We start from the raw sequence: 23,397 nt of genomic DNA, 5'->3' as shown, positions 1-23,397 counted from the left end.
GAAGGATTTGGAAGAATTAGATAAATAAAAAATATGTATGTCTCTCTATCTCTATTTATCCTTTTATTTCTCTTCTTTGCATGTTATGAAATAAGTTTCTCTATATTTTTCTTCTATCAATACAGTAACCCGACTTGTCTAATCTTAAGTGAGTGCAAAAAAAAAAGATAATAAGAAAGAAGAATAAAGAGAGATGTGGAGAGAAAGAAGAATAAAGAAAGATGTGGAGAGGGGGTTTCAGCTATATTTGATTTTGATGTACAACATATTCAGACTCTTTTTGGAAAATATTGGTGGCCCTTAAAAGGGCCGTTATTGTATAGAGTAAAGGTCAGTTTAAGCACGTTCTCCACGGATTCTGCGAGCCAACTGGATGTCTTTGGGCATGATGGTGACTCTCTTGGCGTGGATTGCACACAAGTTGGTGTCCTCGAAAAGACCAACGAGGTAAGCTTCACTGGCTTCCTGGAGGGCCATAACGGCAGAGCTCTGGAAACGTAGATCAGTCTTGAAGTCTTGAGCAATTTCACGAACTAATCTCTGGAAGGGGAGTTTCCTGATGAGGAGTTCAGTACTTTTCTGGTATCTTCTGATCTCACGAAGAGCGACTGTTCCTGGCCTGTATCTATGTGGCTTCTTTACTCCACCAGTGGCAGGTGCGCTCTTACGGGCGGCCTTGGTGGCAAGTTGTTTTCTTGGAGCTTTTCCTCCAGTGGATTTACGGGCGGTCTGCTTTGTACGAGCCATTGCGATATGTTCTCTGTGAAAATCTACGATTACACGACAGAATACTTTGAAACTTCAAATGTTAGTGTATTTGTGCTAGCCGCAATGTTTGCAAACACGACACTGATTGGCCTTTCGGGGTAATAAAACTCACGTTGATTGGTTGAAATCTCTGTGTTATGATTGGACTGATCTGGAAGTTACTTTCACAGCTTTCGATCCCTTTTTGGACTGAAGCTATGATTGTTCACCCCAAGCTAACAATTGGCACAATTTGTTTCTATTCTGATAGTGTCAGCGAAAATTTGACATAAGACCAAAAAAAATAATAATCAAGAGTAATGCAGAACTTAATAATAATCTTTATTCAAATAATAAATAATTGTTTAATCAACAGTCTGACACGAAATTAATAATTGACAGGAAATGTAAATTAAAGAGCAAAATAGAAGAAGAAAAAAGAGAAAAAAAACATCATCCATCCATTTTCATCAATAGCCAGTGGTATAGAAATGCAGCCGTTTTCTTAGTTTCTCGTATAGACATGCTTACTATAGTACACAATTGTCACTCGTCTCAGTGTCTTAAAACAAAGAGAACACTTTTTATCCTCTCTATAGTCTTTGTGTTCTCTCTAGCTATACAGTCTCTGTATTCTCTAGTCTCTGTATCATGTAAAGCCATGATATTCTCTATATAGTATACTGCACGCATACTGTGAAACTTGCACATTGTTGAAGTATTCTTTATTGTTTATATACGAATTTTGCAAATACAAAGGATTTGAGCTAAAAAATAATCTACACAACTATAAACATACGCATAAGTACTTTGTATAGGAACACAAAATATATATTATATATCTAAGAGAATGTGACAGCAGAAGAGGAAGAAAAGAATTCACATAGATCACAGTTAGACAGACAACGAACGAACGAATATATATTATATAAAAATAAGGTCATAGATTGTATTGTGTGTGCTTATATAGTATAATATATAGGACTGCAACTTAATTTACACCAAAAAAATATGCAACATTGACCACTAACAACTATGAGTTTTTCTTCCTCTCGTGCTTGCGCATTTTCATCGAATCTACGTTATATAGTTCGTTTATTTTCTTGGACTTTTATAGGGGAAAAAAAGAAACTCGTACTGTTCTTCATTTTTTTTCCACATCAAATATTGTTATATATATAATTAGAAAGTAGACATCTGTATGCTGTTTATAAAGAAAAGGAAAAATAAAGAGATAAAGACAAGAGAAATGGAGGGAGTGAGCTATGTTTGAGATTGCTTTCTGCATTCAACTAAATTGTACAACAAAGTCAGATTCTTTTTGAAAAATGTTGGTGGCCCTGAAAAGGGCCGTTGTAAGTGAAGTTTCTGTAGTGTTGACTTTACTTGGCAGCTTTCTGTGTCTTCTTTGGCAGAAGTACAGCCTGGATGTTTGGTAAAACACCACCTTGTGCAATGGTTACACCAGAGAGAAGTTTGTTCAATTCTTCGTCGTTTCTGATGGCCAACTGGAGATGACGGGGGATGATTCTGCTCTTCTTGTTGTCACGGGCAGCATTTCCTGCCAACTCCAAAACCTCAGCTGCTAAGTATTCCAAGACAGCGGCAAGGTAGACTGGTGCTCCGGCACCAACTCTCTCGGCGTAGTTTCCTTTCCTCAAAAGTCTGTGGATACGACCTACTGGGAACTGAAGTCCGGCACGGGATGACCTAGACTTTGCCTTTGCTTTTGCTTTTCCTCCTTTTCCTCGTCCTGACATTTTGATTTAATACGTTGTTTGACTTGAACAAGTATAAACAATGATTATCCAGTTAGGTGGTATTTTACTATTTATACCCGCAAAACGGATTGAAAGATGTTTCAGTTCTAAACCAATCAAATCATCGCTTCTTCCAGGTAGTTAGGGTTGAATGTTAGAAGGGTGCTCTCTCCGAAGTTCGCGTTAAGTAAAAACTTTCAATCCGTTTAGCCGAGTATAAATAGAAATTTTTATTAACGGCCATCATTCACTGATTACATTTCAGAGAGTATACATCTTTCAAAATGCCACCAAAAGTTGGAACCAAAGGAGCCAAAAAGGCCGTAACAAAGGCAAAGACTGCCAGACCCGGCGGTGACAAGAAAAGGAGGAGGAAGAGGAGAGAATCCTATGCCATCTACATCTACAAAGTCTTGAGACAGGTTCACCCAGACACTGGAGTATCCTCAAAGGCTATGTCTATCATGAACAGTTTTGTCAACGATATCTTTGAGAGAATCGCTGCAGAAGCTTCCCGTCTCGCTCACTACAACAAGAGATCTACCATCACATCTCGGGAGATCCAGACTGCAGTTCGTCTGCTCTTACCCGGTGAATTGGCCAAGCACGCTGTCAGTGAAGGTACCAAAGCCGTCACAAAGTACACCAGCAGCAAGTAAACAACGAGAAGTTTAACTTCACAAACGGCCCTTTTCAGGGCCACCAATATTTTTCAAAAAGAGTCTTATTATTGTTGTACATAACAAACTTCTAAATGAAGCTGTGTCCCACCCCAAAATGACAAATTTGTTTATATCTGAATTCTGTCTTTTTGTCTTTCTTTCTTTCTTTCTTTCTTTCTTTTTTTCTCTTCTTTATTCTTCATTTTATTAGCCGATTTGAAAAAATATACATACACCAGAATTTAACCTTTTCACGGGTTATACATTTCTTCCCTCTTTTTTTTGGGGGGGGGGAGGGGGTCTAGAATCGAACTATACTTGAATATGTATTGAAACATTATATAAAAAAATATCACGAACAGATTAAATTCACACATACGTCGACAGAGAGAAAAAAGGGGGAGGGGGATTGTTTTAGGATATAAAAACAATATAACTAGAGTTTGACAATGGAGAAAAATTCAGCAATATATCTTTTACATAAAAGAATATATATGAAATAAAGAATAATTTTATTTACATTAAAAAAATCAGGAATCATATTGTATCCAAAGTCTTGCTGGTCTTTTTTTAATAGGCTTAAATAAAAAAAGTGAAAAGAAATTAAAAAAAATAAACGAATAAAAGAAAAAGGAAAGTAAAGAAAGTTGGACAGGAGAAAGCTATGGTTTTCATTTTAAGTACAACAAAGGCAGATTCTTTTTGAAATATGTTGGTGGCCCTGAAAAGGGCCGTTGTATTTGTATTTTTCAGCTGGCTGTTTAACCTCCGAATCCGTAAAGGGTACGGCCTTGACGTTTCAGGGCGTAGACAACATCCATGGCGGTGACAGTCTTCCTCTTTGCGTGCTCAGTGTATGTGACAGCATCACGGATGACATTTTCCAAAAAGACTTTCAAGACACCACGTGTTTCTTCGTAGATAAGACCAGAGATACGTTTGACACCACCTCGTCTTGCTAAACGACGGATTGCTGGTTTGGTGATACCTTGGATATTATCACGCAACACCTTCCTGTGACGTTTGGCGCCTCCTTTACCTAGACCTTTTCCTCCTTTACCTCTTCCTGACATGTTGTTTGCTTTTTGAAGTTCGATAAAACGAATGACAACTATATCCAAATTATGCTATATATCTGATGAACGCGGCCCTAAAAGAAATACCACTGAATTTTTGATAGGTTGGACCTGATTGGTTGTTTTCGTCTAAATCCGGGAGGTAACTCTGTAGGAATTCTGTACACTTTCAATCCACTTTTTGACTGAAGCTCTGAAAATATATGAAAATAAAATATTTCAAACTGTATACAAATAAAAATACAAAGATTATAAGAGATGGACCAAATAACTAATGATCTCCATCATCAATTAATACTTCTTATATTTTCCAATGTGAAAGAGATTTATTTCCTTTTACTTAAAATACAAGAACATATCACACTGCATACATAAGCAGGAGTTAACAATGTGCAATTGCAATATAAAAACAATTAGTTTAAAGAAAATCTTTTTATACAGTATTTTTCTTGTTCAAAAGATACAGTTTCAGAGATAGTCCACTCTGCAGACTTAAGAGAGTAAAAGAGTAAAAACTAAACTACAGCATACCAGTCAGTTATTTAAGCATGGACAGATAGATTTGTAAATAAAAACAGGTGTGCATGATAATTTTTCTCAAAATCACCTTTACCAGTTTCAATAAAGATGTCCCGGGAAATTCACATTTCAAACATGTTATTATTACATGTATACAATCAATGCTCATCTTTTAACAACTAATTAGGAATCTTTCTAAATTTAGCAGCTACTTTATACATGTAGTCATAGGTTTTTGAAATGTACACAGTGCAGCCTCACTTTTTAAATACCACAATTGGTACATCATTGAATGAATGAATTATTGCGCCTTGTCTATTTTTCTCCACCAATGGGAAAAAAAGATTCATCCGCACACATGTTCACATCATTTATAAGGCACATAGAGCACCCAAAATAGATGCATTTTAAGCACAAAATAAAGGTATTCAAGAAAAACTTCTTTCTGTAACACACAATTGATGGAGACAAAGTTTTCAATGAGAATTTAAGGTGGACTACTTGGACCCGTACCGAAAATATATTTCAGAAATATAAAATAATTGATTCTTCTCATGTTGTCACAGTAGAATACACAATATGAGTAAAAAATACATAAAAAAAGCATCTAAAAAATAAGTGAGAAAATAAGACCGAGAAAAATGCAATTTAGAGAAAAATATAACCACAGAAATTAGAAAGAAATACATTTTAATAATTCTGTAATTAGAAGATGGATTGTATTGTTCTTGGAGTATGTTTTTTCTTACCTTTTTTTTATTTAAATGTATACATGTATGTTAATTTTTTCAGGAGGGTATACCAGAAAATGTATAACATTCTTGTTTTTTCCGAAGGATTTGGAAGAATTAGATAAATAAAAAATATGTATGTCTCTCTATCTCTATTTATCCTTTTATTTCTCTTCTTTGCATGTTATGAAATAAGTTTCTCTATATTTTTCTTCTATCAATACAGTAACCCGACTTGTCTAATCTTAAGTGAGTGCAAAAAAAAAAGATAATAAGAAAGAAGAATAAAGAGAGATGTGGAGAGAAAGAAGAATAAAGAAAGATGTGGAGAGGGGGTTTCAGCTATATTTGATTTTGATGTACAACATATTCAGACTCTTTTTGGAAAATATTGGTGGCCCTTAAAAGGGCCGTTATTGTATAGAGTAAAGGTCAGTTTAAGCACGTTCTCCACGGATTCTGCGAGCCAACTGGATGTCTTTGGGCATGATGGTGACTCTCTTGGCGTGGATTGCACACAAGTTGGTGTCCTCGAAAAGACCAACGAGGTAAGCTTCACTGGCTTCCTGGAGGGCCATAACGGCAGAGCTCTGGAAACGTAGATCAGTCTTGAAGTCTTGAGCAATTTCACGAACTAATCTCTGGAAGGGGAGTTTCCTGATGAGGAGTTCAGTACTTTTCTGGTATCTTCTGATCTCACGAAGAGCGACTGTTCCTGGCCTGTATCTATGTGGCTTCTTTACTCCACCAGTGGCAGGTGCGCTCTTACGGGCGGCCTTGGTGGCAAGTTGTTTTCTTGGAGCTTTTCCTCCAGTGGATTTACGGGCGGTCTGCTTTGTACGAGCCATTGCGATATGTTCTCTGTGAAAATCTACGATTACACGACAGAATACTTTGAAACTTCAAATGTTAGTGTATTTGTGCTAGCCGCAATGTTTGCAAACACGACACTGATTGGCCTTTCGGGGTAATAAAACTCACGTTGATTGGTTGAAATCTCTGTGTTATGATTGGACTGATCTGGAAGTTACTTTCACAGCTTTCGATCCCTTTTTGGACTGAAGCTATGATTGTTCACCCCAAGCTAACAATTGGCACAATTTGTTTCTATTCTGATAGTGTCAGCGAAAATTTGACATAAGACCAAAAAAAATAATAATCAAGAGTAATGCAGAACTTAATAATAATCTTTATTCAAATAATAAATAATTGTTTAATCAACAGTCTGACACGAAATTAATAATTGACAGGAAATGTAAATTAAAGAGCAAAATAGAAGAAGAAAAAAGAGAAAAAAAACATCATCCATCCATTTTCATCAATAGCCAGTGGTATAGAAATGCAGCCGTTTTCTTAGTTTCTCGTATAGACATGCTTACTATAGTACACAATTGTCACTCGTCTCAGTGTCTTAAAACAAAGAGAACACTTTTTATCCTCTCTATAGTCTTTGTGTTCTCTCTAGCTATACAGTCTCTGTATTCTCTAGTCTCTGTATCATGTAAAGCCATGATATTCTCTATATAGTATACTGCACGCATACTGTGAAACTTGCACATTGTTGAAGTATTCTTTATTGTTTATATACGAATTTTGCAAATACAAAGGATTTGAGCTAAAAAATAATCTACACAACTATAAACATACGCATAAGTACTTTGTATAGGAACACAAAATATATATTATATATCTAAGAGAATGTGACAGCAGAAGAGGAAGAAAAGAATTCACATAGATCACAGTTAGACAGACAACGAACGAACGAATATATATTATATAAAAATAAGGTCATAGATTGTATTGTGTGTGCTTATATAGTATAATATATAGGACTGCAACTTAATTTACACCAAAAAAATATGCAACATTGACCACTAACAACTATGAGTTTTTCTTCCTCTCGTGCTTGCGCATTTTCATCGAATCTACGTTATATAGTTCGTTTATTTTCTTGGACTTTTATAGGGGAAAAAAAGAAACTCGTACTGTTCTTCATTTTTTTTCCACATCAAATATTGTTATATATATAATTAGAAAGTAGACATCTGTATGCTGTTTATAAAGAAAAGGAAAAATAAAGAGATAAAGACAAGAGAAATGGAGGGAGTGAGCTATGTTTGAGATTGCTTTCTGCATTCAACTAAATTGTACAACAAAGTCAGATTCTTTTTGAAAAATGTTGGTGGCCCTGAAAAGGGCCGTTGTAAGTGAAGTTTCTGTAGTGTTGACTTTACTTGGCAGCTTTCTGTGTCTTCTTTGGCAGAAGTACAGCCTGGATGTTTGGTAAAACACCACCTTGTGCAATGGTTACACCAGAGAGAAGTTTGTTCAATTCTTCGTCGTTTCTGATGGCCAACTGGAGATGACGGGGGATGATTCTGCTCTTCTTGTTGTCACGGGCAGCATTTCCTGCCAACTCCAAAACCTCAGCTGCTAAGTATTCCAAGACAGCGGCAAGGTAGACTGGTGCTCCGGCACCAACTCTCTCGGCGTAGTTTCCTTTCCTCAAAAGTCTGTGGATACGACCTACTGGGAACTGAAGTCCGGCACGGGATGACCTAGACTTTGCCTTTGCTTTTGCTTTTCCTCCTTTTCCTCGTCCTGACATTTTGATTTAATACGTTGTTTGACTTGAACAAGTATAAACAATGATTATCCAGTTAGGTGGTATTTTACTATTTATACCCGCAAAACGGATTGAAAGATGTTTCAGTTCTAAACCAATCAAATCATCGCTTCTTCCAGGTAGTTAGGGTTGAATGTTAGAAGGGTGCTCTCTCCGAAGTTCGCGTTAAGTAAAAACTTTCAATCCGTTTAGCCGAGTATAAATAGAAATTTTTATTAACGGCCATCATTCACTGATTACATTTCAGAGAGTATACATCTTTCAAAATGCCACCAAAAGTTGGAACCAAAGGAGCCAAAAAGGCCGTAACAAAGGCAAAGACTGCCAGACCCGGCGGTGACAAGAAAAGGAGGAGGAAGAGGAGAGAATCCTATGCCATCTACATCTACAAAGTCTTGAGACAGGTTCACCCAGACACTGGAGTATCCTCAAAGGCTATGTCTATCATGAACAGTTTTGTCAACGATATCTTTGAGAGAATCGCTGCAGAAGCTTCCCGTCTCGCTCACTACAACAAGAGATCTACCATCACATCTCGGGAGATCCAGACTGCAGTTCGTCTGCTCTTACCCGGTGAATTGGCCAAGCACGCTGTCAGTGAAGGTACCAAAGCCGTCACAAAGTACACCAGCAGCAAGTAAACAACGAGAAGTTTAACTTCACAAACGGCCCTTTTCAGGGCCACCAATATTTTTCAAAAAGAGTCTTATTATTGTTGTACATAACAAACTTCTAAATGAAGCTGTGTCCCACCCCAAAATGACAAATTTGTTTATATCTGAATTCTGTCTTTTTGTCTTTCTTTCTTTCTTTCTTTCTTTCTTTTTTTCTCTTCTTTATTCTTCATTTTATTAGCCGATTTGAAAAAATATACATACACCAGAATTTAACCTTTTCACGGGTTATACATTTCTTCCCTCTTTTTTTTGGGGGGGGGAGGGGGTCTAGAATCGAACTATACTTGAATATGTATTGAAACATTATATAAAAAAATATCACGAACAGATTAAATTCACACATACGTCGACAGAGAGAAAAAAGGGGGAGGGGGATTGTTTTAGGATATAAAAACAATATAACTAGAGTTTGACAATGGAGAAAAATTCAGCAATATATCTTTTACATAAAAGAATATATATGAAATAAAGAATAATTTTATTTACATTAAAAAAATCAGGAATCATATTGTATCCAAAGTCTTGCTGGTCTTTTTTTAATAGGCTTAAATAAAAAAAGTGAAAAGAAATTAAAAAAAATAAACGAATAAAAGAAAAAGGAAAGTAAAGAAAGTTGGACAGGAGAAAGCTATGGTTTTCATTTTAAGTACAACAAAGGCAGATTCTTTTTGAAATATGTTGGTGGCCCTGAAAAGGGCCGTTGTATTTGTATTTTTCAGCTGGCTGTTTAACCTCCGAATCCGTAAAGGGTACGGCCTTGACGTTTCAGGGCGTAGACAACATCCATGGCGGTGACAGTCTTCCTCTTTGCGTGCTCAGTGTATGTGACAGCATCACGGATGACATTTTCCAAAAAGACTTTCAAGACACCACGTGTTTCTTCGTAGATAAGACCAGAGATACGTTTGACACCACCTCGTCTTGCTAAACGACGGATTGCTGGTTTGGTGATACCTTGGATATTATCACGCAACACCTTCCTGTGACGTTTGGCGCCTCCTTTACCTAGACCTTTTCCTCCTTTACCTCTTCCTGACATGTTGTTTGCTTTTTGAAGTTCGATAAAACGAATGACAACTATATCCAAATTATGCTATATATCTGATGAACGCGGCCCTAAAAGAAATACCACTGAATTTTTGATAGGTTGGACCTGATTGGTTGTTTTCGTCTAAATCCGGGAGGTAACTCTGTAGGAATTCTGTACACTTTCAATCCACTTTTTGACTGAAGCTCTGAAAATATATGAAAATAAAATATTTCAAACTGTATACAAATAAAAATACAAAGATTATAAGAGATGGACCAAATAACTAATGATCTCCATCATCAATTAATACTTCTTATATTTTCCAATGTGAAAGAGATTTATTTCCTTTTACTTAAAATACAAGAACATATCACACTGCATACATAAGCAGGAGTTAACAATGTGCAATTGCAATATAAAAACAATTAGTTTAAAGAAAATCTTTTTATACAGTATTTTTCTTGTTCAAAAGATACAGTTTCAGAGATAGTCCACTCTGCAGACTTAAGAGAGTAAAAGAGTAAAAACTAAACTACAGCATACCAGTCAGTTATTTAAGCATGGACAGATAGATTTGTAAATAAAAACAGGTGTGCATGATAATTTTTCTCAAAATCACCTTTACCAGTTTCAATAAAGATGTCCCGGGAAATTCACATTTCAAACATGTTATTATTACATGTATACAATCAATGCTCATCTTTTAACAACTAATTAGGAATCTTTCTAAATTTAGCAGCTACTTTATACATGTAGTCATAGGTTTTTGAAATGTACACAGTGCAGCCTCACTTTTTAAATACCACAATTGGTACATCATTGAATGAATGAATTATTGCGCCTTGTCTATTTTTCTCCACCAATGGGAAAAAAAGATTCATCCGCACACATGTTCACATCATTTATAAGGCACATAGAGCACCCAAAATAGATGCATTTTAAGCACAAAATAAAGGTATTCAAGAAAAACTTCTTTCTGTAACACACAATTGATGGAGACAAAGTTTTCAATGAGAATTTAAGGTGGACTACTTGGACCCGTACCGAAAATATATTTCAGAAATATAAAATAATTGATTCTTCTCATGTTGTCACAGTAGAATACACAATATGAGTAAAAAATACATAAAAAAAGCATCTAAAAAATAAGTGAGAAAATAAGACCGAGAAAAATGCAATTTAGAGAAAAATATAACCACAGAAATTAGAAAGAAATACATTTTAATAATTCTGTAATTAGAAGATGGATTGTATTGTTCTTGGAGTATGTTTTTTCTTACCTTTTTTTTATTTAAATGTATACATGTATGTTAATTTTTTCAGGAGGGTATACCAGAAAATGTATAACATTCTTGTTTTTTCCGAAGGATTTGGAAGAATTAGATAAATAAAAAATATGTATGTCTCTCTATCTCTATTTATCCTTTTATTTCTCTTCTTTGCATGTTATGAAATAAGTTTCTCTATATTTTTCTTCTATCAATACAGTAACCCGACTTGTCTAATCTTAAGTGAGTGCAAAAAAAAAAGATAATAAGAAAGAAGAATAAAGAGAGATGTGGAGAGAAAGAAGAATAAAGAAAGATGTGGAGAGGGGGTTTCAGCTATATTTGATTTTGATGTACAACATATTCAGACTCTTTTTGGAAAATATTGGTGGCCCTTAAAAGGGCCGTTATTGTATAGAGTAAAGGTCAGTTTAAGCACGTTCTCCACGGATTCTGCGAGCCAACTGGATGTCTTTGGGCATGATGGTGACTCTCTTGGCGTGGATTGCACACAAGTTGGTGTCCTCGAAAAGACCAACGAGGTAAGCTTCACTGGCTTCCTGGAGGGCCATAACGGCAGAGCTCTGGAAACGTAGATCAGTCTTGAAGTCTTGAGCAATTTCACGAACTAATCTCTGGAAGGGGAGTTTCCTGATGAGGAGTTCAGTACTTTTCTGGTATCTTCTGATCTCACGAAGAGCGACTGTTCCTGGCCTGTATCTATGTGGCTTCTTTACTCCACCAGTGGCAGGTGCGCTCTTACGGGCGGCCTTGGTGGCAAGTTGTTTTCTTGGAGCTTTTCCTCCAGTGGATTTACGGGCGGTCTGCTTTGTACGAGCCATTGCGATATGTTCTCTGTGAAAATCTACGATTACACGACAGAATACTTTGAAACTTCAAATGTTAGTGTATTTGTGCTAGCCGCAATGTTTGCAAACACGACACTGATTGGCCTTTCGGGGTAATAAAACTCACGTTGATTGGTTGAAATCTCTGTGTTATGATTGGACTGATCTGGAAGTTACTTTCACAGCTTTCGATCCCTTTTTGGACTGAAGCTATGATTGTTCACCCCAAGCTAACAATTGGCACAATTTGTTTCTATTCTGATAGTGTCAGCGAAAATTTGACATAAGACCAAAAAAAATAATAATCAAGAGTAATGCAGAACTTAATAATAATCTTTATTCAAATAATAAATAATTGTTTAATCAACAGTCTGACACGAAATTAATAATTGACAGGAAATGTAAATTAAAGAGCAAAATAGAAGAAGAAAAAAGAGAAAAAAAACATCATCCATCCATTTTCATCAATAGCCAGTGGTATAGAAATGCAGCCGTTTTCTTAGTTTCTCGTATAGACATGCTTACTATAGTACACAATTGTCACTCGTCTCAGTGTCTTAAAACAAAGAGAACACTTTTTATCCTCTCTATAGTCTTTGTGTTCTCTCTAGCTATACAGTCTCTGTATTCTCTAGTCTCTGTATCATGTAAAGCCATGATATTCTCTATATAGTATACTGCACGCATACTGTGAAACTTGCACATTGTTGAAGTATTCTTTATTGTTTATATACGAATTTTGCAAATACAAAGGATTTGAGCTAAAAAATAATCTACACAACTATAAACATACGCATAAGTACTTTGTATAGGAACACAAAATATATATTATATATCTAAGAGAATGTGACAGCAGAAGAGGAAGAAAAGAATTCACATAGATCACAGTTAGACAGACAACGAACGAACGAATATATATTATATAAAAATAAGGTCATAGATTGTATTGTGTGTGCTTATATAGTATAATATATAGGACTGCAACTTAATTTACACCAAAAAAATATGCAACATTGACCACTAACAACTATGAGTTTTTCTTCCTCTCGTGCTTGCGCATTTTCATCGAATCTACGTTATATAGTTCGTTTATTTTCTTGGACTTTTATAGGGGAAAAAAAGAAACTCGTACTGTTCTTCATTTTTTTTCCACATCAAATATTGTTATATATATAATTAGAAAGTAGACATCTGTATGCTGTTTATAAAGAAAAGGAAAAATAAAGAGATAAAGACAAGAGAAATGGAGGGAGTGAGCTATGTTTGAGATTGCTTTCTGCATTCAACTAAATTGTACAACAAAGTCAGATTCTTTTTGAAAAATGTTGGTGGCCCTGAAAAGGGCCGTTGTAAGTGAAGTTTCTGTAGTGTTGACTTTACTTGGCAGCTTTCTGTGTCTTCTTTGGCAGAAGTACAGCCTGGATGTTTGGTAAAACACCACCTTGTGCAATGGTTACACCAGAGAGAAGTTTGTTCAATTCTTCGTCGTTTCTGATGGCCAACTGGAGATGACGGGGGATGATTCTGCTCTTCTTGTTGTCACGGGCAGCATTTCCTGCCAACTCCAAAACCTCAGCTGCTAAGTATTCCAAGACAGCGGCAAGGTAGACTGGTGCTCCGGCACCAACTCTCTCGGCGTAGTTTCCTTTCCTCAAAAGTCTGTGGATACGACCTACTGGGAACTGAAGTCCGGCACGGGATGACCTAGACTTTGCCTTTGCTTTTGCTTTTCCTCCTTTTCCTCGTCCTGACATTTTGATTTAATACGTTGTTTGACTTGAACAAGTATAAACAATGATTATCCAGTTAGGTGGTATTTTACTATTTATACCCGCAAAACGGATTGAAAGATGTTTCAGTTCTAAACCAATCAAATCATCGCTTCTTCCAGGTAGTTAGGGTTGAATGTTAGAAGGGTGCTCTCTCCGAAGTTCGCGTTAAGTAAAAACTTTCAATCCGTTTAGCCGAGTATAAATAGAAATTTTTATTAACGGCCATCATTCACTGATTACATTTCAGAGAGTATACATCTTTCAAAATGCCACCAAAAGTTGGAACCAAAGGAGCCAAAAAGGCCGTAACAAAGGCAAAGACTGCCAGACCCGGCGGTGACAAGAAAAGGAGGAGGAAGAGGAGAGAATCCTATGCCATCTACATCTACAAAGTCTTGAGACAGGTTCACCCAGACACTGGAGTATCCTCAAAGGCTATGTCTATCATGAACAGTTTTGTCAACGATATCTTTGAGAGAATCGCTGCAGAAGCTTCCCGTCTCGCTCACTACAACAAGAGATCTACCATCACATCTCGGGAGATCCAGACTGCAGTTCGTCTGCTCTTACCCGGTGAATTGGCCAAGCACGCTGTCAGTGAAGGTACCAAAGCCGTCACAAAGTACACCAGCAGCAAGTAAACAACGAGAAGTTTAACTTCACAAACGGCCCTTTTCAGGGCCACCAATATTTTTCAAAAAGAGTCTTATTATTGTTGTACATAACAAACTTCTAAATGAAGCTGTGTCCCACCCCAAAATGACAAATTTGTTTATATCTGAATTCTGTCTTTTTGTCTTTCTTTCTTTCTTTCTTTCTTTCTTTCTTTTTTTCTCTTCTTTATTCTTCATTTTATTAGCCGATTTGAAAAAATATACATACACCAGAATTTAACCTTTTCACGGGTTATACATTTCTTCCCTCTTTTTTTTGGGGGGGGGAGGGGGTCTAGAATCGAACTATACTTGAATATGTATTGAAACATTATATAAAAAAATATCACGAACAGATTAAATTCACACATACGTCGACAGAGAGAAAAAAGGGGGAGGGGGATTGTTTTAGGATATAAAAACAATATAACTAGAGTTTGACAATGGAGAAAAATTCAGCAATATATCTTTTACATAAAAGAATATATATGAAATAAAGAATAATTTTATTTACATTAAAAAAATCAGGAATCATATTGTATCCAAAGTCTTGCTGGTCTTTTTTTAATAGGCTTAAATAAAAAAAGTGAAAAGAAATTAAAAAAAATAAACGAATAAAAGAAAAAGGAAAGTAAAGAAAGTTGGACAGGAGAAAGCTATGGTTTTCATTTTAAGTACAACAAAGGCAGATTCTTTTTGAAATATGTTGGTGGCCCTGAAAAGGGCCGTTGTATTTGTATTTTTCAGCTGGCTGTTTAACCTCCGAATCCGTAAAGGGTACGGCCTTGACGTTTCAGGGCGTAGACAACATCCATGGCGGTGACAGTCTTCCTCTTTGCGTGCTCAGTGTATGTGACAGCATCACGGATGACATTTTCCAAAAAGACTTTCAAGACACCACGTGTTTCTTCGTAGATAAGACCAGAGATACGTTTGACACCACCTCGTCTTGCTAAACGACGGATTGCTGGTTTGGTGATACCTTGGATATTATCACGCAACACCTTCCTGTGACGTTTGGCGCCTCCTTTACCTAGACCTTTTCCTCCTTTACCTCTTCCTGACATGTTGTTTGCTTTTTGAAGTTCGATAAAACGAATGACAACTATATCCAAATTATGCTATATATCTGATGAACGCGGCCCTAAAAGAAATACCACTGAATTTTTGATAGGTTGGACCTGATTGGTTGTTTTCGTCTAAATCCGGGAGGTAACTCTGTAGGAATTCTGTACACTTTCAATCCACTTTTTGACTGAAGCTCTGAAAATATATGAAAATAAAATATTTCAAACTGTATACAAATAAAAATACAAAGATTATAAGAGATGGACCAAATAACTAATGATCTCCATCATCAATTAATACTTCTTATATTTTCCAATGTGAAAGAGATTTATTTCCTTTTACTTAAAATACAAGAACATATCACACTGCATACATAAGCAGGAGTTAACAATGTGCAATTGCAATATAAAAACAATTAGTTTAAAGAAAATCTTTTTATACAGTATTTTTCTTGTTCAAAAGATACAGTTTCAGAGATAGTCCACTCTGCAGACTTAAGAGAGTAAAAGAGTAAAAACTAAACTACAGCATACCAGTCAGTTATTTAAGCATGGACAGATAGATTTGTAAATAAAAACAGGTGTGCATGATAATTTTTCTCAAAATCACCTTTACCAGTTTCAATAAAGATGTCCCGGGAAATTCACATTTCAAACATGTTATTATTACATGTATACAATCAATGCTCATCTTTTAACAACTAATTAGGAATCTTTCTAAATTTAGCAGCTACTTTATACATGTAGTCATAGGTTTTTGAAATGTACACAGTGCAGCCTCACTTTTTAAATACCACAATTGGTACATCATTGAATGAATGAATTATTGCGCCTTGTCTATTTTTCTCCACCAATGGGAAAAAAAGATTCATCCGCACACATGTTCACATCATTTATAAGGCACATAGAGCACCCAAAATAGATGCATTTTAAGCACAAAATAAAGGTATTCAAGAAAAACTTCTTTCTGTAACACACAATTGATGGAGACAAAGTTTTCAATGAGAATTTAAGGTGGACTACTTGGACCCGTACCGAAAATATATTTCAGAAATATAAAATAATTGATTCTTCTCATGTTGTCACAGTAGAATACACAATATGAGTAAAAAATACATAAAAAAAGCATCTAAAAAATAAGTGAGAAAATAAGACCGAGAAAAATGCAATTTAGAGAAAAATATAACCACAGAAATTAGAAAGAAATACATTTTAATAATTCTGTAATTAGAAGATGGATTGTATTGTTCTTGGAGTATGTTTTTTCTTACCTTTTTTTTATTTAAATGTATACATGTATGTTAATTTTTTCAGGAGGGTATACCAGAAAATGTATAACATTCTTGTTTTTTCCGAAGGATTTGGAAGAATTAGATAAATAAAAAATATGTATGTCTCTCTATCTCTATTTATCCTTTTATTTCTCTTCTTTGCATGTTATGAAATAAGTTTCTCTATATTTTTCTTCTATCAATACAGTAACCCGACTTGTCTAATCTTAAGTGAGTGCAAAAAAAAAAGATAATAAGAAAGAAGAATAAAGAGAGATGTGGAGAGAAAGAAGAATAAAGAAAGATGTGGAGAGGGGGTTTCAGCTATATTTGATTTTGATGTACAACATATTCAGACTCTTTTTGGAAAATATTGGTGGCCCTTAAAAGGGCCGTTATTGTATAGAGTAAAGGTCAGTTTAAGCACGTTCTCCACGGATTCTGCGAGCCAACTGGATGTCTTTGGGCATGATGGTGACTCTCTTGGCGTGGATTGCACACAAGTTGGTGTCCTCGAAAAGACCAACGAGGTAAGCTTCACTGGCTTCCTGGAGGGCCATAACGGCAGAGCTCTGGAAACGTAGATCAGTCTTGAAGTCTTGAGCAATTTCACGAACTAATCTCTGGAAGGGGAGTTTCCTGATGAGGAGTTCAGTACTTTTCTGGTATCTTCTGATCTCACGAAGAGCGACTGTTCCTGGCCTGTATCTATGTGGCTTCTTTACTCCACCAGTGGCAGGTGCGCTCTTACGGGCGGCCTTGGTGGCAAGTTGTTTTCTTGGAGCTTTTCCTCCAGTGGATTTACGGGCGGTCTGCTTTGTACGAGCCATTGCGATATGTTCTCTGTGAAAATCTACGATTACACGACAGAATACTTTGAAACTTCAAATGTTAGTGTATTTGTGCTAGCCGCAATGTTTGCAAACACGACACTGATTGGCCTTTCGGGGTAATAAAACTCACGTTGATTGGTTGAAATCTCTGTGTTATGATTGGACTGATCTGGAAGTTACTTTCACAGCTTTCGATCCCTTTTTGGACTGAAGCTATGATTGTTCACCCCAAGCTAACAATTGGCACAATTTGTTTCTATTCTGATAGTGTCAGCGAAAATTTGACATAAGACCAAAAAAAATAATAATCAAGAGTAATGCAGAACTTAATAATAATCTTTATTCAAATAATAAATAATTGTTTAATCAACAGTCTGACACGAAATTAATAATTGACAGGAAATGTAAATTAAAGAGCAAAATAGAAGAAGAAAAAAGAGAAAAAAAACATCATCCATCCATTTTCATCAATAGCCAGTGGTATAGAAATGCAGCCGTTTTCTTAGTTTCTCGTATAGACATGCTTACTATAGTACACAATTGTCACTCGTCTCAGTGTCTTAAAACAAAGAGAACACTTTTTATCCTCTCTATAGTCTTTGTGTTCTCTCTAGCTATACAGTCTCTGTATTCTCTAGTCTCTGTATCATGTAAAGCCATGATATTCTCTATATAGTATACTGCACGCATACTGTGAAACTTGCACATTGTTGAAGTATTCTTTATTGTTTATATACGAATTTTGCAAATACAAAGGATTTGAGCTAAAAAATAATCTACACAACTATAAACATACGCATAAGTACTTTGTATAGGAACACAAAATATATATTATATATCTAAGAGAATGTGACAGCAGAAGAGGAAGAAAAGAATTCACATAGATCACAGTTAGACAGACAACGAACGAACGAATATATATTATATAAAAATAAGGTCATAGATTGTATTGTGTGTGCTTATATAGTATAATATATAGGACTGCAACTTAATTTACACCAAAAAAATATGCAACATTGACCACTAACAACTATGAGTTTTTCTTCCTCTCGTGCTTGCGCATTTTCATCGAATCTACGTTATATAGTTCGTTTATTTTCTTGGACTTTTATAGGGGAAAAAAAGAAACTCGTACTGTTCTTCATTTTTTTTCCACATCAAATATTGTTATATATATAATTAGAAAGTAGACATCTGTATGCTGTTTATAAAGAAAAGGAAAAATAAAGAGATAAAGACAAGAGAAATGGAGGGAGTGAGCTATGTTTGAGATTGCTTTCTGCATTCAACTAAATTGTACAACAAAGTCAGATTCTTTTTGAAAAATGTTGGTGGCCCTGAAAAGGGCCGTTGTAAGTGAAGTTTCTGTAGTGTTGACTTTACTTGGCAGCTTTCTGTGTCTTCTTTGGCAGAAGTACAGCCTGGATGTTTGGTAAAACACCACCTTGTGCAATGGTTACACCAGAGAGAAGTTTGTTCAATTCTTCGTCGTTTCTGATGGCCAACTGGAGATGACGGGGGATGATTCTGCTCTTCTTGTTGTCACGGGCAGCATTTCCTGCCAACTCCAAAACCTCAGCTGCTAAGTATTCCAAGACAGCGGCAAGGTAGACTGGTGCTCCGGCACCAACTCTCTCGGCGTAGTTTCCTTTCCTCAAAAGTCTGTGGATACGACCTACTGGGAACTGAAGTCCGGCACGGGATGACCTAGACTTTGCCTTTGCTTTTGCTTTTCCTCCTTTTCCTCGTCCTGACATTTTGATTTAATACGTTGTTTGACTTGAACAAGTATAAACAATGATTATCCAGTTAGGTGGTATTTTACTATTTATACCCGCAAAACGGATTGAAAGATGTTTCAGTTCTAAACCAATCAAATCATCGCTTCTTCCAGGTAGTTAGGGTTGAATGTTAGAAGGGTGCTCTCTCCGAAGTTCGCGTTAAGTAAAAACTTTCAATCCGTTTAGCCGAGTATAAATAGAAATTTTTATTAACGGCCATCATTCACTGATTACATTTCAGAGAGTATACATCTTTCAAAATGCCACCAAAAGTTGGAACCAAAGGAGCCAAAAAGGCCGTAACAAAGGCAAAGACTGCCAGACCCGGCGGTGACAAGAAAAGGAGGAGGAAGAGGAGAGAATCCTATGCCATCTACATCTACAAAGTCTTGAGACAGGTTCACCCAGACACTGGAGTATCCTCAAAGGCTATGTCTATCATGAACAGTTTTGTCAACGATATCTTTGAGAGAATCGCTGCAGAAGCTTCCCGTCTCGCTCACTACAACAAGAGATCTACCATCACATCTCGGGAGATCCAGACTGCAGTTCGTCTGCTCTTACCCGGTGAATTGGCCAAGCACGCTGTCAGTGAAGGTACCAAAGCCGTCACAAAGTACACCAGCAGCAAGTAAACAACGAGAAGTTTAACTTCACAAACGGCCCTTTTCAGGGCCACCAATATTTTTCAAAAAGAGTCTTATTATTGTTGTACATAACAAACTTCTAAATGAAGCTGTGTCCCACCCCAAAATGACAAATTTGTTTATATCTGAATTCTGTCTTTTTGTCTTTCTTTCTTTCTTTCTTTCTTTCTTTTTTTCTCTTCTTTATTCTTCATTTTATTAGCCGATTTGAAAAAATATACATACACCAGAATTTAACCTTTTCACGGGTTATACATTTCTTCCCTCTTTTTTTTGGGGGGGGGAGGGGGTCTAGAATCGAACTATACTTGAATATGTATTGAAACATTATATAAAAAAATATCACGAACAGATTAAATTCACACATACGTCGACAGAGAGAAAAAAGGGGGAGGGGGATTGTTTTAGGATATAAAAACAATATAACTAGAGTTTGACAATGGAGAAAAATTCAGCAATATATCTTTTACATAAAAGAATATATATGAAATAAAGAATAATTTTATTTACATTAAAAAAATCAGGAATCATATTGTATCCAAAGTCTTGCTGGTCTTTTTTTAATAGGCTTAAATAAAAAAAGTGAAAAGAAATTAAAAAAAATAAACGAATAAAAGAAAAAGGAAAGTAAAGAAAGTTGGACAGGAGAAAGCTATGGTTTTCATTTTAAGTACAACAAAGGCAGATTCTTTTTGAAATATGTTGGTGGCCCTGAAAAGGGCCGTTGTATTTGTATTTTTCAGCTGGCTGTTTAACCTCCGAATCCGTAAAGGGTACGGCCTTGACGTTTCAGGGCGTAGACAACATCCATGGCGGTGACAGTCTTCCTCTTTGCGTGCTCAGTGTATGTGACAGCATCACGGATGACATTTTCCAAAAAGACTTTCAAGACACCACGTGTTTCTTCGTAGATAAGACCAGAGATACGTTTGACACCACCTCGTCTTGCTAAACGACGGATTGCTGGTTTGGTGATACCTTGGATATTATCACGCAACACCTTCCTGTGACGTTTGGCGCCTCCTTTACCTAGACCTTTTCCTCCTTTACCTCTTCCTGACATGTTGTTTGCTTTTTGAAGTTCGATAAAACGAATGACAACTATATCCAAATTATGCTATATATCTGATGAACGCGGCCCTAAAAGAAATACCACTGAATTTTTGATAGGTTGGACCTGATTGGTTGTTTTCGTCTAAATCCGGGAGGTAACTCTGTAGGAATTCTGTACACTTTCAATCCACTTTTTGACTGAAGCTCTGAAAATATATGAAAATAAAATATTTCAAACTGTATACAAATAAAAATACAAAGATTATAAGAGATGGACCAAATAACTAATGATCTCCATCATCAATTAATACTTCTTATATTTTCCAATGTGAAAGAGATTTATTTCCTTTTACTTAAAATACAAGAACATATCACACTGCATACATAAGCAGGAGTTAACAATGTGCAATTGCAATATAAAAACAATTAGTTTAAAGAAAATCTTTTTATACAGTATTTTTCTTGTTCAAAAGATACAGTTTCAGAGATAGTCCACTCTGCAGACTTAAGAGAGTAAAAGAGTAAAAACTAAACTACAGCATACCAGTCAGTTATTTAAGCATGGACAGATAGATTTGTAAATAAAAACAGGTGTGCATGATAATTTTTCTCAAAATCACCTTTACCAGTTTCAATAAAGATGTCCCGGGAAATTCACATTTCAAACATGTTATTATTACATGTATACAATCAATGCTCATCTTTTAACAACTAATTAGGAATCTTTCTAAATTTAGCAGCTACTTTATACATGTAGTCATAGGTTTTTGAAATGTACACAGTGCAGCCTCACTTTTTAAATACCACAATTGGTACATCATTGAATGAATGAATTATTGCGCCTTGTCTATTTTTCTCCACCAATGGGAAAAAAAGATTCATCCGCACACATGTTCACATCATTTATAAGGCACATAGAGCACCCAAAATAGATGCATTTTAAGCACAAAATAAAGGTATTCAAGAAAAACTTCTTTCTGTAACACACAATTGATGGAGACAAAGTTTTCAATGAGAATTTAAGGTGGACTACTTGGACCCGTACCGAAAATATATTTCAGAAATATAAAATAATTGATTCTTCTCATGTTGTCACAGTAGAATACACAATATGAGTAAAAAATACATAAAAAAAGCATCTAAAAAATAAGTGAGAAAATAAGACCGAGAAAAATGCAATTTAGAGAAAAATATAACCACAGAAATTAGAAAGAAATACATTTTAATAATTCTGTAATTAGAAGATGGATTGTATTGTTCTTGGAGTATGTTTTTTCTTACCTTTTTTTTATTAAATGTATACATGTATGTTAATTTTTTCAGGAGGGTATACCAGAAAATGTATAACATTCTTGTTTTTTCCGAAGGATTTGGAAGAATTAGATAAATAAAAAATATGTATGTCTCTCTATCTCTATTTATCCTTTTATTTCTCTTCTTTGCATGTTATGAAATAAGTTTCTCTATATTTTTCTTCTATCAATACAGTAACCCGACTTGTCTAATCTTAAGTGAGTGCAAAAAAAAAAGATAATAAGAAAGAAGAATAAAGAGAGATGTGGAGAGAAAGAAGAATAAAGAAAGATGTGGAGAGGGGGTTTCAGCTATATTTGATTTTGATGTACAACATATTCAGACTCTTTTTGGAAAATATTGGTGGCCCTTAAAAGGGCCGTTATTGTATAGAGTAAAGGTCAGTTTAAGCACGTTCTCCACGGATTCTGCGAGCCAACTGGATGTCTTTGGGCATGATGGTGACTCTCTTGGCGTGGATTGCACACAAGTTGGTGTCCTCGAAAAGACCAACGAGGTAAGCTTCACTGGCTTCCTGGAGGGCCATAACGGCAGAGCTCTGGAAACGTAGATCAGTCTTGAAGTCTTGAGCAATTTCACGAACTAATCTCTGGAAGGGGAGTTTCCTGATGAGGAGTTCAGTACTTTTCTGGTATCTTCTGATCTCACGAAGAGCGACTGTTCCTGGCCTGTATCTATGTGGCTTCTTTACTCCACCAGTGGCAGGTGCGCTCTTACGGGCGGCCTTGGTGGCAAGTTGTTTTCTTGGAGCTTTTCCTCCAGTGGATTTACGGGCGGTCTGCTTTGTACGAGCCATTGCGATATGTTCTCTGTGAAAATCTACGATTACACGACAGAATACTTGAAACTTCAAATGTTAGTGTATTTGTGCTAGCCGCAATGTTTGCAAACACGACACTGATTGGCCTTTCGGGGTAATAAAACTCACGTTGATTGGTTGAAATCTCTGTGTTATGATTGGACTGATCTGGAAGTTACTTTCACAGCTTTCGATCCCTTTTTGGACTGAAGCTATGATTGTTCACCCCAAGCTAACAATTGGCACAATTTGTTTCTATTCTG

At 35.9% G+C, this 23,397-nt stretch overlaps 9 protein-coding genes across 9 annotated transcripts; 2 read left to right on the top strand and 7 right to left on the bottom strand.

The window, feature by feature from the left end:
* Nucleotides 1-336: 336 nt before the first annotated feature.
* Nucleotides 337-747, bottom strand: LOC134684469 (histone H3). Its single transcript, XM_063543755.1, has one exon. The coding sequence runs from the start codon at nucleotides 745-747 to the stop codon at nucleotides 337-339; it is 411 nt and encodes a 136-aa protein (XP_063399825.1).
* Nucleotides 748-2,129: 1,382 nt separating this feature from the next.
* Nucleotides 2,130-2,507, bottom strand: LOC134684468 (histone H2A). Its single transcript, XM_063543754.1, has one exon. The coding sequence runs from the start codon at nucleotides 2,505-2,507 to the stop codon at nucleotides 2,130-2,132; it is 378 nt and encodes a 125-aa protein (XP_063399824.1).
* A 269-nt stretch (nucleotides 2,508-2,776) lies between these two features.
* On the top strand, nucleotides 2,777-3,457 carry LOC134683762 (histone H2B-like). The gene has a single exon (XM_063543077.1). It carries the CDS (start codon nucleotides 2,792-2,794, stop codon nucleotides 3,164-3,166), a length of 375 nt encoding a protein of 124 aa, XP_063399147.1. The 5' UTR covers nucleotides 2,777-2,791; the 3' UTR covers nucleotides 3,167-3,457.
* Nucleotides 3,458-3,881: 424 nt separating this feature from the next.
* Nucleotides 3,882-10,040, bottom strand: LOC134684467 (uncharacterized). Its single transcript, XM_063543753.1, has 5 exons — nucleotides 9,528-10,040; nucleotides 8,692-8,712; nucleotides 7,730-8,096; nucleotides 5,941-6,395; nucleotides 3,882-4,280 (listed from the first exon to the last, which is right to left on the bottom strand). Exons 1-5 carry the CDS (start codon nucleotides 9,835-9,837, stop codon nucleotides 3,931-3,933), a joined length of 1,503 nt encoding a protein of 500 aa, XP_063399823.1. The 5' UTR covers nucleotides 9,838-10,040; the 3' UTR covers nucleotides 3,882-3,930.
* A 1,487-nt stretch (nucleotides 10,041-11,527) lies between these two features.
* LOC134684466 (histone H3) lies at nucleotides 11,528-11,938 on the bottom strand. The gene has a single exon (XM_063543752.1). It carries the CDS (start codon nucleotides 11,936-11,938, stop codon nucleotides 11,528-11,530), a length of 411 nt encoding a protein of 136 aa, XP_063399822.1.
* Nucleotides 11,939-13,320: 1,382 nt separating this feature from the next.
* LOC134684465 (histone H2A) lies at nucleotides 13,321-13,698 on the bottom strand. Its single transcript, XM_063543750.1, has one exon. It carries the CDS (start codon nucleotides 13,696-13,698, stop codon nucleotides 13,321-13,323), a length of 378 nt encoding a protein of 125 aa, XP_063399820.1.
* A 268-nt stretch (nucleotides 13,699-13,966) lies between these two features.
* On the top strand, nucleotides 13,967-14,389 carry LOC134683761 (histone H2B-like). The gene has a single exon (XM_063543076.1). It carries the CDS (start codon nucleotides 13,983-13,985, stop codon nucleotides 14,355-14,357), a length of 375 nt encoding a protein of 124 aa, XP_063399146.1. The 5' UTR covers nucleotides 13,967-13,982; the 3' UTR covers nucleotides 14,358-14,389.
* Nucleotides 14,390-15,075: 686 nt separating this feature from the next.
* LOC134684464 (uncharacterized) lies at nucleotides 15,076-21,234 on the bottom strand. Its single transcript, XM_063543749.1, has 5 exons — nucleotides 20,722-21,234; nucleotides 19,886-19,906; nucleotides 18,924-19,290; nucleotides 17,135-17,589; nucleotides 15,076-15,474 (listed from the first exon to the last, which is right to left on the bottom strand). Exons 1-5 carry the CDS (start codon nucleotides 21,029-21,031, stop codon nucleotides 15,125-15,127), a joined length of 1,503 nt encoding a protein of 500 aa, XP_063399819.1. The 5' UTR covers nucleotides 21,032-21,234; the 3' UTR covers nucleotides 15,076-15,124.
* A 1,486-nt stretch (nucleotides 21,235-22,720) lies between these two features.
* On the bottom strand, nucleotides 22,721-23,131 carry LOC134684463 (histone H3). The gene has a single exon (XM_063543748.1). The coding sequence runs from the start codon at nucleotides 23,129-23,131 to the stop codon at nucleotides 22,721-22,723; it is 411 nt and encodes a 136-aa protein (XP_063399818.1).
* Between the last annotated feature and the right edge of the window lie 266 nt (nucleotides 23,132-23,397).

This window comes from Mytilus trossulus, chromosome 9 (genome assembly GCF_036588685.1).
Source record: "Mytilus trossulus isolate FHL-02 chromosome 9, PNRI_Mtr1.1.1.hap1, whole genome shotgun sequence".
Taxonomy (NCBI): Eukaryota; Metazoa; Mollusca; class Bivalvia; order Mytilida; family Mytilidae; genus Mytilus; species Mytilus trossulus.
The sequence above is the reverse complement of the archived record's forward strand: the minus strand, read 5'-3'. Positions and strand labels throughout refer to the sequence as shown.